This window comes from Lathyrus oleraceus, chromosome 4 (assembly GCF_024323335.1).
Source record: "Lathyrus oleraceus cultivar Zhongwan6 chromosome 4, CAAS_Psat_ZW6_1.0, whole genome shotgun sequence".
Taxonomy (NCBI): domain Eukaryota; kingdom Viridiplantae; phylum Streptophyta; class Magnoliopsida; order Fabales; family Fabaceae; genus Lathyrus; species Lathyrus oleraceus.
The window spans coordinates 169,979,538-169,995,927 of record NC_066582.1 but is presented as its reverse complement, the minus strand read 5'-3'; the positions used below and the strand labels follow the sequence as shown (position 1 = coordinate 169,995,927).

At 31.8% G+C, this 16,390-nt stretch overlaps 1 protein-coding gene across 1 annotated transcript; it reads left to right on the top strand.

Moving 5' to 3' along the window:
* Nucleotides 1-282: 282 nt before the first annotated feature.
* LOC127074367 (probable N-acetyltransferase HLS1) lies at nucleotides 283-2,237 on the top strand. Its single transcript, XM_051015676.1, has 2 exons — nucleotides 283-869; nucleotides 976-2,237. Exons 1-2 carry the CDS (start codon nucleotides 678-680, stop codon nucleotides 2,026-2,028), a joined length of 1,245 nt encoding a protein of 414 aa, XP_050871633.1. The 5' UTR covers nucleotides 283-677; the 3' UTR covers nucleotides 2,029-2,237.
* Nucleotides 2,238-16,390: the final 14,153 nt, after the last annotated feature.

Here is a 16,390-nt window from a genome sequence, read left to right as displayed (position 1 = left end):
CGATCATTATTGCTTTTATTTAATTTCATTCATCATTATTATTAATAGAGGAAATACTTTAGAATAGCTAGTGAGAGAAAGCTAAAAAGTGAACCAAATAAAGGAAAGGAGAACAGATAAAGACACATATTCTACTAAAAGATTTTTAATTTATTAAATACAAGAAGTGGTATGGATTCTGCACAGAGAGAGAAACAGATTTTTTTATAAAATAACTCCACACAAAAAGCTGAAAAGATCATGTAGTATTTAAAGGTTCTCTCACAAGAGGAGGATTTTGATGTATACCTCACACAACCTATTATGAGATGATCAACTCATTCAATTTATAGCCTATATATAAAACTTTTTTTCCATATCTTCTTTTTCATTAGTTGTTGGCTTTTGTTTTTTAGTTTTCTTTTTTTCTCTATAAATCCCTTGAGACAGTGATCACATTCAAAACAAACTCTCCTTTTAGTACAAGCCTCTTTCTACTTATTAATAAATCTAGGTTACTTTCTCAATATTGCCAAGCCTCGAAAAAGCTGCGATTTCTTTTCCTCACTTTGATATTGTTCATTCATCATCACTCCCCTCTATATAAACCCAAACCCTTCCTTCACTTCTTTCACTTCTATCTCACTAGTACTCTTTCACTTCCAATCAAACTTTTTTATTCTTCTTTCTACTGAGAAATGGGTGAAGAAATTTTGAGTAGTGCGGTGGTTGTTAGTGTGAGAGAGTTTGATCCAAATAAAGATAGAGAAAGTGTTGAAGCCGTTGAAAAAATATGTGAAGTTGGTCCCAGTGGAAAACTTTCTCTCTTCACCGACTTGCACGGTGACCCTATTTGCAGGGTCCGCAACTCACCAACTTACCTTATGCTGGTATGTTAAATAACATACTATATAATATATCTATACATTATGTTGATAAATATTAAAATAATATAATAGAATAAATTGATATTAAATTTCCTACTTTATATTTCAGATAGCTGAAGTAGGCAATGAGACAGTCGGAATGATACGAGGTTGCATCAAAACCGTTACATGCGGAAAGAAGATCATAAGACAAACGAAGAACACGAAGAGCTCTGAATCAAATTCCAATCATGTCCCTGTGTTTACGAAACTCGCGTACGTGTTAGGCCTCCGAGTTTCGCCGAATCACAGAAGAATGGGGGTAGGGTTGAAACTGGTACAAAAAATGGAAGAATGGTTCAGAGAGAATGGTGCTGAGTATTCATACATGGCAACGGAAAACGACAACGTTGCATCAGTAAAACTTTTCACCGACAAATGCGGTTACGCAAAGTTTCGTACACCGTCAATCCTCGTGAACCCCGTTTTCGCGCACCGTGTAAAAACGTCGTCGTCGAAGGTAACCATTATGAAGCTTACACCAAACGACGCCGAATCGATTTACCGTAACAAATTCTCCACCACCGAGTTTTTTCCTCGTGACATTGATTCTGTTTTGAAAAACAAACTCACTCTCGGAACTTTTCTCGCTGTTCCGTCTGATGGAAACTATGGGCCTGATAATTGGGCCGGGCCGGAAGCATTTTTAATGGATCCACCGGGTTCATGGGCTTTAGTCAGTGTTTGGAACTGTAAAGACTTGTTTACCCTTGAAGTGAAAGGCGCGTCGCGCGTGAGACGCGTGTTGGCTAAAACAACTCGCGTGATAGACAAGGCTTTTCCGTGGCTACGGTTACCTTCGATTCCGAACTTTTTTGAACCGTTTGGGTTTCATTTAATGTATGGAATTGGTGGGGAAGGTCCTGAAGCATTGAAGATGGTGAAATCATTGTGTGGTTTTGCTCATAATCTTGCTTTGGAAAATGGTTGTAGTGCGGTTGCTACGGAGGTTTCTAGCTGCGAGCCTCTTCGGTTTGCGATTCCTCACTGGAAGGTTTTGTCTTGCGAAGAGGATTTGTGGTGTATTAAGAGACTTGGGGAAGATTATAGTGATGGTTCTGTTGGTGATTGGACTAAATCGCCACCTGGATTTTCCATTTTTGTTGATCCTAGAGAGTTTTAAGGTTTAAGTTCTAACTTAACTAGAAATTAGATGAACCAAATAGTTTTTCTTTTAGAACAAAAAAAGTGGGAAAAATCATGAAAGTTTAGATTTTCTTTTTTTAGTTGTAGCGAGGGACATGTGATTTCATTTCATGTCATGTCATATCAGTAATGAGAGATGTGCATTTTGATTGTAAAGGAACAAGAATAGTATATCCCTCTTTTTAATTTTCTTTATTAATTTTTATTTTTTTTTATAATTATTACTACCGTTTTGAGATATATTCTGGAAAATCTGAATATTGAGAATGGGATATATATGTTGTTGTGTGAGTTATGGGTGAATCAGAATATCCGTTTGGATTTGTTAGAGGGGTGAATTTTATTTTTGATTTGGGTGGGGTCCTTACAATATAGGGCCACAACTTTAATTTTTGTATTTGTTTGTTTTGTTTGGGTTCCTAGTATCTTACTTATTGAAGGTAGTGGGAATCAAATGGTGGCCATTAGTGTGAGTGAAAGTTTTCTAATATGGGCAATTACAATGACGCTGTCCTAATTTTACATTAGTAGAAGGAGGACATTTTTGGGCTTATAGATTCATCATAGGACATAGTGTCTCGAATATATGGGGTGTGGACTTTCCGGGTGCTTCTTCTTAAGAGATCCTTTTTTTTAGGATCATTTAAAACTAAGGAATTCGTTAATTGTGACTTACCATGGTTTTAATGATGGTTATGCTATTGAGTCAATGGGTTACTAATCAGTCTAGTGGATTATTGGACCCATGATTTTTTTTCTGTTATAAAATATATATTTTTTAATTTAATAATATTATTTTTTTAAATTTTTGTTAATTTGTTGTATTTATTAACTCGACCCTTATTAAGTTTATTATATTATTTTATTATATGATTAATAGTAAATAGATTTAATGAGAATTGTATTTAATTATTGTAATTATAAAATATTTAACTCTTTTTTAATCAAATTAAACATCAAGAGATTTATAAAGATTTATGGTGAAATAGATAAAACCACAATTCTAAAAAATTTATAAGGTTACAGTCGGATTCTTAAAATTTGATAAAATTTCTTTTTTATTCTTTAACATTATTTAATTTTATAAATAATTATCATAATTATAAATATTAGGTGGATCTCTTTATTTTAATTTTATTAATGTTTTGTCCGCTTTAAAAATTTGATATGTGGAATCGTACCGTAGTTCTCAAGGTTGTTACTTGGGATCTTACCAAGTTAATTGCAACTGCTGTTAATTTTTTCCCTGATAAATCTTTCCCTGGTTATGTAAAAGTATATTTCGCAGTTCGCACAAATAATTCAGTAATTTCTTTTATACATAATTAATAATTACTTAAAGTTTCAATAAAAAATAATTATTTAATTGTTTTTCTTAAAAAATCAGAAATTTTATAGAATTTTTAATTTTATATTTATATTATAGTTAAATAATATTAAAAAATAAATTTTTATTATATAATATATGACATGAAATATTATATGAAGCGCCTCATAAAAAAGTGCAAACTACTTGGGGACATAAAAATTATAAAATAATATTTAGAGAAATTAAAAAACTAATTTTTATGAGACTAAAATATAATAAAATTAAAATATGGATAAAAATGCAATTAAATATAAATATTAATAAAATCGAATTTTAAAATAAAAAAACTAAAACTTAAGAAAAATAAAAATAAGAGATGAAAATTATAATTAAAATAAAAATATATATAAAACAAAATTAATCGATTAATTTAAAAAATCCACTAATTCATTTGTTTATTGGTCTAACTGGTCGAGTAAAATTGATTTTCATCGAATCAATTGTAACTATTATGCAATGATATTATCACAGTTTTACTCTTCGATTTATAATCTAACGTATCTTGAAGAATTGAAATAGTCTAAATTTTAAAAGATTGATTTTAATATGTGACAGTTTTTATTCATATTTTTATAAGATATAATTATGGTGCTAATGTAATTTTGTAAAAACTATATTTTTCAAAAAATTACATTACAATATGATTTTGCTGGACCCAATAGTAATTTCCAACCCACAACACAAAATCAATTGTTAGAGTCACTTTATAAATACCAGGAGTATAATCTATATTTATTGTAATTTGTCACCAGTTTTTTATGAGGATTATATCTTATACTAATACTCTTTTTTTTTTAGAAGAATTTGAGAGAAAATGTATTTTTTAATATTTTATTTTATGTTTTATAATACTTTTTCATTATGTGAAATAGACTCGTTCAAAAGATTTTATAAATATAATTATATTTCTAAATTTTTGATTCATTTTTTTTTGTTTTTCTATTGTTTCATTCGGCAATTTAACCACAATTTTATTTATTATTAATTTTTGTACAATTTAATTTAGTATTGAATGCAAAATAATGGATTAATTTATAAGATAATACTTTTATTTAGCAATTCGTTTTTGCGATTAACTATTGAAATGTCAAGATGACTACTTTTAATTTTAGATGTATATGAGTTTATGGAATTTTGACTATGATTCAAATAATAAATTAATTAATTATATTTCAAATTATAATATTTTAGTGACTTATCTTAGAACTAACTCAGATTTTGTTTTTATATTGGATTCGTAATTTTATTTATTTATATATTATATCTATTATATAGTACTTCAAATTTATTATTGTATAATATTTTTATAATATATATATATATATATATATATATATATATATATATATATATATATATATATATATATATATATATATATATATATATATATATATATATATATATATATATATAATTTCTAATTTATATATGAATTTAATTAAAATATACTGACCGTGTAAAATGATTCTACACCATCAATTAATCATATATGTTAGATATTGAAATAAGCTTGATTTTTATTTTAAAAATCTATAAAATAATACAAACAGATAATGATAATGAATCGACTGTATAAAACTTTTTACACGGACAGTATATAGTAATTAATCTTTTTATATATTTAAAAAATTATATAAATTAAATTGCGTGAAGCTCAATGAGTATTTTTTAATAGTTAATTCAAAACTAAATTGAATCGCAACTAAATTTAATTTTAAACTAAATAAAGTTTTATTTCAAAATCAATTAAACTACGCAAATATCCATACTTTCAATTGTATTTATTTGAAATTTTTATATGTTTATCTTCTTATTTTATAACAAAAAATAAATAATATCATGGATGTTTGTGTTTGTAAGATTCATTTTTAAAAATTTATTATATAATTAATTAATTTGGTCTATATATTATCCATATTCAATATACTCTAAAAAAACAATTTTTTTTAATACAATCATTCATAATTTTTCTTTCATAAATTTTATAATCCAATATTTTAATTTATTATAATTTTTTTAATATATAACTAGATTATGATTTATGATTAAAGTGTTTGTCTGAATTTGATATAATTATAAGGCTAAGGCTAACATGTGTCCCAAGAGCACAAGTTAATGATATATTTATAGAAATATTCTTTTGGAATACGTGCATTTGATTTTTTAAAATTTAAAATTTTATTTTATTCCACACAAAAATTTTAATAGTAGTAACCTTAAATTGTGTCCCAGAGACACAAGTTAGCAAGACCCTAATTATAATGGTATTATAATTTTGTAGAAATTATATTTTAAAGTTTCCATAAAATTAAAGTACCAATGTGATTTTGCTAAATCCAATGTAATTTCTAACCTAGTACACAAAATTAGCTTAATAGGAGTATTGTTAATAGTACTTATACTTGTCATAATTAGTTAGACTTACTTTATAAATATATTCCATATTTATTGGAACCAATTTTTTCATCATCAATTTTAGAAAAAAAATATTCAAATAATCCAGTTTTTCAAAAAAAAATCTCAAAACAATCGAGTTTTCAATTTTTTCCCCAAAGTATCCCATTTTGAACTCGTGAGATAATTGGCGTATACTCTTAAACTTAGAGAGAAGACGTCAATTGGATTGACTAGTCCACATTGTTTTGTCAATCCAAGTGGTGCCTATGTGTTAAGTTTTAAAGAATGCGCCAATTGAATTGGCACCTGTGTGTATTTCGTAATTTTTTTTAAAAAACATTGTATATGATAGATAAAGTCGAAATCAGACCAATTCATATTAATATTAATACCCGTTTACACAAAAAAGACTAATGTCGATGACCGGGATCACCTAACCGACCTCCAGTCCCATATCCCCTAGCTACCCGAACTCATGACCCTAAGCCACATTGATGATTCATCCCAGATGTTTGAGTATCTGAGGATCCAGGAACATCACCACAAACTGTAGGAGATTGTCTTAGATAGTCAGACAAATCAGCGTAGTCTTGTGTATGCATCGACGGGGTACCGCCATAGCTGAGTTCATGACCCATGCCAGAGTAGTTGGGCTATGTTTGAGTTGTTGGAGGGCGACCAGGACGATTGAAGGGAGACATTAGTGTGAATGATGCGTCGAGGAAAGGTTGAAATGATTGTTGTGGTGTTTGGTAGACATATGGTTGTTGAAGGTTTTGGTTTTGAGATGTTTGGGCTTCTTGGCTATGATAGGAGGAGGGACGGTTGGTGTTAAATGATCGTTGAGTGTTTTGGCTAAGGTGACTATGATAGGGTGATGTGTTGGGTGCATAACGATGTTGGATGTCTTGATGATGATCTAGTTGTTGTTGGTGGTATGGGGTATGCTTTTGGTATTATGATTGGGTGTTTGGCATGTTAGGGTTGTAGGTTTGTGTGTTTGTGGATCAAAATTTTTGATGGATAGGGGGTTGTGAGTAGTCGGTCTGACAATGTTGTTAGGGGTTAGATGTTGAGCCTTCTGGTGTGTAAGTTTTCTGGCGTGGGTCGTATAGGTGCATATCCTCGACGATGAACTCAAATCCAACCGATATGTACCAAGCCATATAATTACGACTTGGTTTTTATTCAGTTGGCGTCACAACGTCAGTTAAGACATGGTCTTGGCGATGCTTCCATTTGGGACACTCAAATCTAGCAAAGCTTGGGTTAAAGTTCCTTTGGTCGTTAACTTTGCGTAGATGCCATTCTCCTAGATTTTCCGGGGGATCTGGGATGTGTTGAAGTATACCGAACTGCAATTTAACACGATCACTATTGTGCATCTCCATAGTGGTGAATCTCGTGATCCGTGTGCATGCATTCCAAACGGCTGCGTCTTGTTCGTTGATTTCATGGTTATGATCCAAATTTAGATATGGACGCCAAATGAACTGAAATTTGAACATGTATTAGATTATAAATTTGGTAGAAGAAATTAACAAATTATTACGAAATAATTAGGTTAATGGTCATACATCTGTTGGTCGAAGGTGATCCAAGAAATTGCGATACTTAGGAGATAGCTTCGATTAGTTGCGTCTCACAAAAAGAGAAGAGACTCTTGGAAAATAGCTTTTATAGACCCACCTCACAGTTGCATTGCAACTAATGTTGAACAAGATCACCGTAAATTAAGCGTTGTATTGATATGTCAAGACATTTTGCCGCTTGTTAACAAAGACCCATCAGTGAAGGTGAGTATAATAATATTTCATATCGTCACAAGATATAATTATACTTCATCTTACAAGAAAGCATGGATTGCAAGGACAAAGGCCGTTGAACAGGTATTCAGCAATTGAGAGGATTCATACAAAGAATTGCTACAGTTTTTATGGGCACTAAAAACATACGTGCCAGGAACTGCTGCAATTATGGAGACATTTCCAGCATTTACGCTAGACGGAACCCGTGTTGTTGGAAATAGAATATTTCACTGCCTCTTTTGGACGTTTGAACCGTGCATCAAAGGTTTTGCATTCTGCAAACCTATTATTCAAATTGATGGAACATGGTTATACGAAAAATACAAGGGTACTTTTCTTATGGTTGTTGCACAAGACGACAACAAAAATGTTTTTCCCATTGCCTTTGCTCTGGTTGAAGGTGAAACCGCTGGTGGTTGGAGTTTCTTCCTTCGACGTCTCAGAACACATGTCTCTCCACAAGCCAATCTCTATTTGATTTCAGATAGACATGCTGCCATTGAGAGTGCTTACAATAACCATGATAACAAATGGCATGATCCTCCTTCTACCCATGTCTATTGCATTAGACATATCACACAAAACTTCATGCGTGTAATCAAAGATAAGAACCTTCGCAAAAAAATGGTGAATGCAGGGTATGCTCTAACTCAGTCGTCATTTCAACATTACCGTGATGAAATTAGATTGTCTAATGCAGATGCAGGAAGATGGGTGGATAACATACTAGTAGAGCAGTGGACAAGGGAATTTGACAGAGGTTGTCGATGGGGTCACATGACAACAAACCTTGTGGAATGCATGAACGGCGTATTCAAAGGCATTAGAAATGTACCAATAACCACTTTGGTCAGAACAACCTATTTTAGGTTGGCTTCTACCTTCACAACCAGAGGTGAAAGATGGAGTGCAGTGTTAATGTCGGGTCAAATATTCAGTGAATGTTGTATGAAAGTGATGAAAGAGGAAAGTATCAAAGCTAGCACACACGCGGTTACAGTCTTTAATCGTCATAGGCAAAATTTCAGTGTACAGGAAACAATGGACCACAATGAGGGGAAGCCAAATTTATCCTATGTTTTCATACTAAATAGAAATTGATGCGATTGTGGAAAATTCCAGGTCTTCCGTATCCCTTGTTCCCATGTCATTGCGGCATGCACACATACTCGCCATGATGCTTACAACCATCTATCTGATGTTTACAAGGGAATTACCGTCATGAATGTGTATAATAAAAGCTTCTCAGTGCTACCAATGGAGGAATACTGGCCTCCATATGAAGGTGACATAGATTGGTACAACGATGAGATGCGAAGAAAAAAAAAAGAACGACCAAACAACAAACGTATTAGAACAGAAATGGATACAACTGATAAAATGATAAGATTATGTAGTATATGTCTTCAACCAGGACATAATAAGAACAAATGTCCCAATCTATGAGCAACATCTGCATCATAATTTAGTATCTCCTTTCAATTTTTGTAACCTTGCATTTTTATATATCACTATCTTTTTGTTACAACAAGGTTAACAACAAACATCACTACAACATAAGAAAACTTAGAATAGAACATTTCTAACTGATTACAACAATCAAACTGATGTCATCTCGTCCAAACATCATTTCCCTAGCATCCTTATCAGTTTTTACTCGCACCCAACCAAATATACTATCGAGTCTCTCAATACTTCTAATTTTCTCCCCTTCTGGTATTTTTCCATCTAACCGACGAACCAACTCCCTCTTCAGTTGATCGAAACTACATATGTTCCAGAAGAGCATCAACATCGGAGGCCTGTCTCTCGAATAAATCACTTTTCCATACCAGCGATGAACACCAAACATGTTTGCAATATGACGAAATAAGATGTGGAAAAATGAATCACACAACACATCTATTTACAAAAAAAATGCACATTACACTGAGACGCCAGACCAATTGGCGCCTCCTTTTCCAAATTACACATGGGCGCCAATTGGATTGGCAACACCATGTGATGTAGCCAATCCAATTGGCACCCCGACTTAAAGTTTAAGGGTAGGTGCCAATTGGTCTGGCGCCTATGCCTTACGTTTTTTTTTTAAAATTGGGGTAGTTTGGGAGAAAAAAAATTAAAACTGGGTTATTTTGGGTTTTTTTTTTAAAAAGTGGGGTATTTGGGTAAAAAATTCTAATTTTAAATACTCCTATTTCTTAAAAAATATATTTATTAGGCTCTTTTATGTTTATCGACATTCAAGAGAGACATTACTTTATCCACCTCAATGAGGGTGAACACACTAAAAATTTGAATTCGTCATTTTTATATTTAAAAATGTATTTCTGGACACACCTTAAATGCACACTGCGTTTCATAAGTGACTCATCCACTACATATTTTTCAAATATTAGTCTTGAGATACATCTCCATAATTTTGTAGGGTGTATCCGTAAGTGCATCTTCAGACTAACCTTTTAAAGCGTTTTGAGCTGATGGAAGGGTATTTTTCAATAACTCATATGGTATTTCAAAAGTGCATCTCTAAAAAAAAACCATAACTTAGAACATCATCCCTAGACAACAAGTTTATATTGAAATTGATATTATGTATCGTGGTAACATTAATCAATCAATAGAAAATGTTTTATGTGTCCAGAGACATTACGGAAATACATCTTTGCAATTTGGGAAAATAAAAATCTGAAAAAATTTCAAAGATGCATATCTGTAAACCAGAAACATGAAAATGGTAGCAAAATGCATAAACCTAACACGCCTTATGCTTTAATCTTCAAACAATGTGAATTCATGTTTCAATAAAATACCTATTACGAATATAACTACATCCTAAAGTACATTAAACAACCTATTAACTAATGCAGGCATCAAATCTTAGAAAAAGAAAGTGGGAAGAAACATACCAAATGTGAGTAGTTGAGAAAGCTTGAATGGAGTAAAGTGTATGCCCTGGAATTGAACGAAATGAGGTAGAAGTAGTGTTCTAGCTTGAAAATGACCTAGTTGAAATTTTCTCATAAGTTTTTGGTGTTTTGTTTGTTTTTTGAAATTTTAACAAATGAAGAAGAAGGAAAAGGGAAGTCTTACACGAGATATATGAGTTAAAATCTGTCCAGAGATACATCTCTATAAAAAATCATTGATTTTTAAAATCAAAGTTATTACGGAAGTGCACTTATGAGTCACCCTAACATTGATACAAAGATGCATCTCCAGACTAAATTTTAGAGAAAACGAGGGGTGTCTCACTTAAGAATGTTGGAATTTCGACGAATTCCTGATGTTGGAATTTCACCAAAACTTGGATAATTCTGAATCTATCTTAATGAACAAGAATCAATTCTTCTGATTGATTCTGCCTCTTGTTCTTGTCTATTCACTCGAGTGAATCAACCATACCTTGGTTGCAAGATGATTTTGTTGCACAAAAAATTGAGAAGAAAAGAAAAAAATGAATTGCGGAAGAAAAGAGAAACTAGGGTTTGAGAGAAAAGGGGAAGAATGTGGAATTGATTATGTAGAGTTTTTCTCTGCTTTCAAACTGATAACTTTATTCAACTTTTCTTCATACAACTACTTTATTACAATGATAGGGTACCTCCATATTTATAGGTTGAGATTGCTTGCACACCAAGCAATCTCTAACTAACCTAACTCATCTAAAAACACAAAATAAAGGTAAGTCTTATATTTCTATCAAAGACACACTTCTTCGATATTTCGATACTATAAAATTAATGCACAGAGAATTTCGACAAATACAGGCTATGTTGAAATGGTGCTTTGACATAAAGAATTTTATTCTTAACACACCACCTAATTCATTGTGTCTAATCTATCCACATTCATCATTGTTCTTAGTCTTTTAAACACTTCGACTTGCACACCTTTCGTCATGATGTCTGTAATCTGATTCTCAGTTATGCAGTGTTCCAAGTTCAATTTTCCATTTGCTACTTGCTCCCAAAGATAAAGGAACCTCATTTTGACGTGTTTGCTTCTTCCATGTGCTATCTGATTCTTCTCTAGATTGATATCATACATGTTGTCAATCTTCTTAGTAATTGCTCCATGATTCTTCCTTGTAGTTTCTTCGACCAAATTCACCATCCACATTGCTTGACATGTACAACGAGAAGCAACTATGTACTCTACTTCACATGTTGACAATGTTATTATTAGTTCTTTTCTTGAGCTCCAAGCAACTGGTGCACCACCTATCATTAACATATAACCAGTTGTGGATTTTCTATCCTCAGCATCACCACACCAACTTGATTCGGTGTAAGCCACTAGCTTGCATTCTTTTCCTTCATCAGATGCATGAAATAGAATACCATAGTTGGGAGTTCCTTTAAAATACCTTAGTATCCTCTTCGTCACTGCTAGATGTGATACCTTTGGCTTTTGCGTGAATCTACTCACTAATACCTACACTGTATGCTAGATCAGGCCTTGTGTGACAAAGGTATCTTAATGATCCAATAAGTCTTATGTACTGTGTTGGGTCGACATCATCGTCAACTGGGTTTTTAGACAGTTACAGTCTTGGTTCAACAAGTGTAGAAGTAGCATTGCAATCTTTCATATCAAATCTTTTAAGTATTTCATTTGAATATATTGTGTTATGCATCATCAAGCCTTTTCTACTCTTGTATAATTAGATACCAAGGAAGTATGAAATGTTTCCCAGATCATACATTTCGAACTCCTTGCTAAGATCACCTTTGAAGTCTTCAATCTCTTTCTTGAAGCTACATGTTATTAACAAGTCATCGACATAGAGACACAATATAAGCAATTCACTCTTGCATCTTCTTACATATACTCACTGCTCAGTTGTGCACTTCATAAATTCCTCCTCCTTTAGGAAACTATCTATCTTCTTATTCCAAGCTCTTGGAGCTTGTTTGAGTATATACATGGCTTTATGCAGTCTGCATACTTTTCTTTCTTGGCCCTATTTCACAAACCCATCTAGCTATATAATATAAACTTCTTCATCTAAGGGGTCATTCAAGAATGCACATTTCACATCAATCTGACAAATATGCCAGTTCATGTTTGCTAGACCAACAACCAACACGATTATTTCTATCCTAGCAATGGGCCCCAAAACTTCAGGAAAGTCGATTACTTCTTTATAAAGAAATCCTTTTTCCATAAGTCTTGCCTTTTGTCGAGTTACTTCTCCTTTGAGATTTAACTTCACATTGTATACCCACTTCACATCGATTTCCTTCTTACCTTAAGGCAATTCGACAAGTGACCAAGTGTTGTTGACTTCAATGGACTCCAGTTCCCCATTCATCACTTTCATTCACATCAAATCCTTTAATGCCTCAGTTGCATTGATGGGTTCGACATATGCATAGAAAGCATATTGTACCATTTCACCTTCATCATTGACCATATCATCTAATGTAATCACACATTCCTGCAATGTTGAAGGCATATGTCTTGTTCTTTGAGGTTTATTTGTGCTTGCTTATCCTCTTACTTCTTCTTGTCGAACTTCTCTTTCGACTTCACTTGCTAGTTCTTCACATAATATTCTCATTGGATATTTCTTTACATTTTTAGTCCAATCCCATTCCTTAAGCTCATATATGATCACATCTCTGTTAATTACTACTTGCTTGTTCACTGGGTCGAACAATTTGTATCCACCAGTTGAATGATATCATATTAGGATCATTTAACTCAACTTGTCATCAAGTTTTCTTCTCAACTAATCAGGCCCATGTCTATGTGATATAGATCCAAATACTTTCAGATGACTTAAGCTAGGATTGAGACCATACCAACATTCTTCTGGCATGATTCCTTCTAACTTTTTATCGGGCATCTATTAAAAATGTATGTTGTAGTCAATACAACTTCTCCCCATAATTCTTTGGATAGATGCTTGCCTTTCAACATACTTCTCACCATATTCATGATGGTTATATTCTTCCTTTCAACAATTTCATTTTGTTGTGGAGTGTAGGGCGGCACCACCTCATGCATAATCCTTCTTTCTCACATTACGTGTTGAAGTATTTCGAAACATATTCTCCACCACCATCAGTCCTCAGAATCTTGAGCTTTCGACCACTTTGTCTTTTGACCATATATTTAAACTTGGAAAATACCTCAAAATCACTTCACTTTTCTTCTTGATCAGGTAAGTCCATATTTTTTGACTAAAACCATCTATGAATGTGACAAAGTATCTGTTACCTCCAATTAAATCAAAATGTATAAGACCACATACATCAGAGTATATGATTTCAAGAATTGCCTTTGACTTGCTTCATGCATCTTTGCTGAAGCTTTTCTTGTGCTGCTTTGCCTGCACAGATTTCTCACATACTTCATTTGGAATGTCGATTTCTGGTAACTCTAAAACCATATTTCTTCTTTTCAGATCTCCGATGTCTTTGAAGTTGAGATGACCAAGTAAATAATGCCATATCCATTCATCCCTGCTAGTTGCAGTTGCATAAAGTGCATTTGAATTCTAAATGATTTAGTTAATGCATGCTTTATTATGAGAATTTCCACTGCAATGATACCCTTAGTGAAAGTGAGCATGTGATGACACCCTAAGTGAAGGTGTTGATTGTTGTTTTTATTTGATAAAGTGTTACACGACATGTATGTTTTGAAAAGAGAATGTGTGACATCCTATTTGATTGTGTGAATACTTTGATTTTAATATATATTTATGCGCGGGAAAATAGGTGTTACATTATGCTCCCAAGAATCACACAACCAAACTCTGATACCAAATGTCGAAATTTTGATGTTGGAATTTCACAAAAACATAGAGAATTCCGAATCTGTCTTGATGAACAAGAATCCATTCTTCTTATTGATTCCGCCTCTTGTTCTTCACTTTTCACCCGAGTGAATCAACCACACATTGGTTGCAAGATGAATTCGTTGCACATAAATTTGAGAAGAAAAGAAAAAAATAAATTGGGAAAGAAAAGAGAAATTAGGGTTTCAGAGAAAAAGGGAAGAATGTGGAATTGATTATGCAGATTTTTTCTCTGATTTCAAACTGAAAATATTATTCAACTTTTCTTCATGCAACTCCTTTATTACAATGATAGGGTACATCTATATTTATAGATTAAAATTACTTGCATACCAAACAATCTTCAACTAACTTAATTCAACTAAAAATACAAAATAAAGCTAAATCTTAAATTTTTGTCAAAGACACACTTTTTCGACACTTTGACAACTATACAATTTCTATGTGGAGCATTTCAACAACAAAAAAAACTTTGTCGAAATTGTATTTTAACACAAAAAAAAATTATATTTTCAACAAAGAAGTGTTAAAATATGTATTTTAAAATGCATTCAAAAATCCGTATCCAAATTTAAAAGACATTAGCGCACTCCATGAAATATACAAAGTTACCATCAAAAGAGTGTTAGTTAGAAATATACATATATTAGGTTTTCGTTTTTGGCTCATTATTCTATTTTTTGCTCCTAATGTAATTTGAGGTTTAAATATAGCTATATTATACCGTAAATAATAATAACATAATACTTTAAATACACAGGTATATTATTAAAACGAGTACAAGCAGGATAATGTATGATTTCTTTAAGTTGACCTTTATATGAGCTCTCCCTCTCAAATTGATTCCAGTTCCTTTTGCGATTGCAAATTTGGGACTTTAGCGAACGCACGTTTTGGGATAGTGACATAAAGAAAACAAGCTAAGGATAAAATATACGATGAAAGCTGCATTTTCATTTTATTTTCTTCTTTTTTTTATCACCATTATTTTTTCGTTAACAACATACTCATCATACATTCTTCTTTTTCTTTTTTCCACACTAAAACAAAAATTTCAATAACTGATTCCAACATTATATATAGCGTTGACATAAGTAAACCAAAATCCAAATCCTAATACGACCTTAACTTGTTTCTCGCATGGTTTGTCATAAAAGAGGATTGAGAAGCCATAGTTATCACTTAATCTTTACTCTTTATCTTTTACATTATTCATCCTATAATCTATATTCATCATTTAATCTTTGGTTCTTGTTCGCAAGTCCACGATAAAATGCCCAACAACAAACTTCTCACAAAAACGCTTCTCACAAAAAGGCGTACTAAATATAAGAGTTGATGACACATGATTTCAATCTCCAAAATATTTTTTTATTGATATATTTCATAGGATGACAATGTGTATAAAGTGTTGAATTTTACAAAAATAGTTTTAATCGTTCATACTATAAAAACTACAACACTTACCATTTTAAACATTCTCTCGTTCATATATTAATATTACTTTCTCATTTATTCACTTTCTTAGAAGTTAAAATGTTAATCTTACAAGTCCATTATCACTCCACCCTATCGAAAGCTCACTACAATGCATCCGAACTCCATCCATTCAATCTCTACCATATCATTTCGATTCAGAACAGATCAATTAATACTTTATTTTATATATTGAAATTTATACGAGTTTCACCAATTTTATATTAAAAATTGATACAATTTATTTGAATCTATGTAGGGCCAATTTGTTTTATATTTAAAAAGAATGATTTTTTCTTTATATTTTTATAAATGATATTTATAAAAAAGTTTTTTAAAGTATTAAAGATGATATTTAAAAAAAATAAAAAAATTAATTTTGATATTCTATAACATGAAGATTAAAATATAGTTAAAATTATAATTTTTTTAAAATAAATTATATAAAAATTTAATTTCAAAATAATTTTAAATT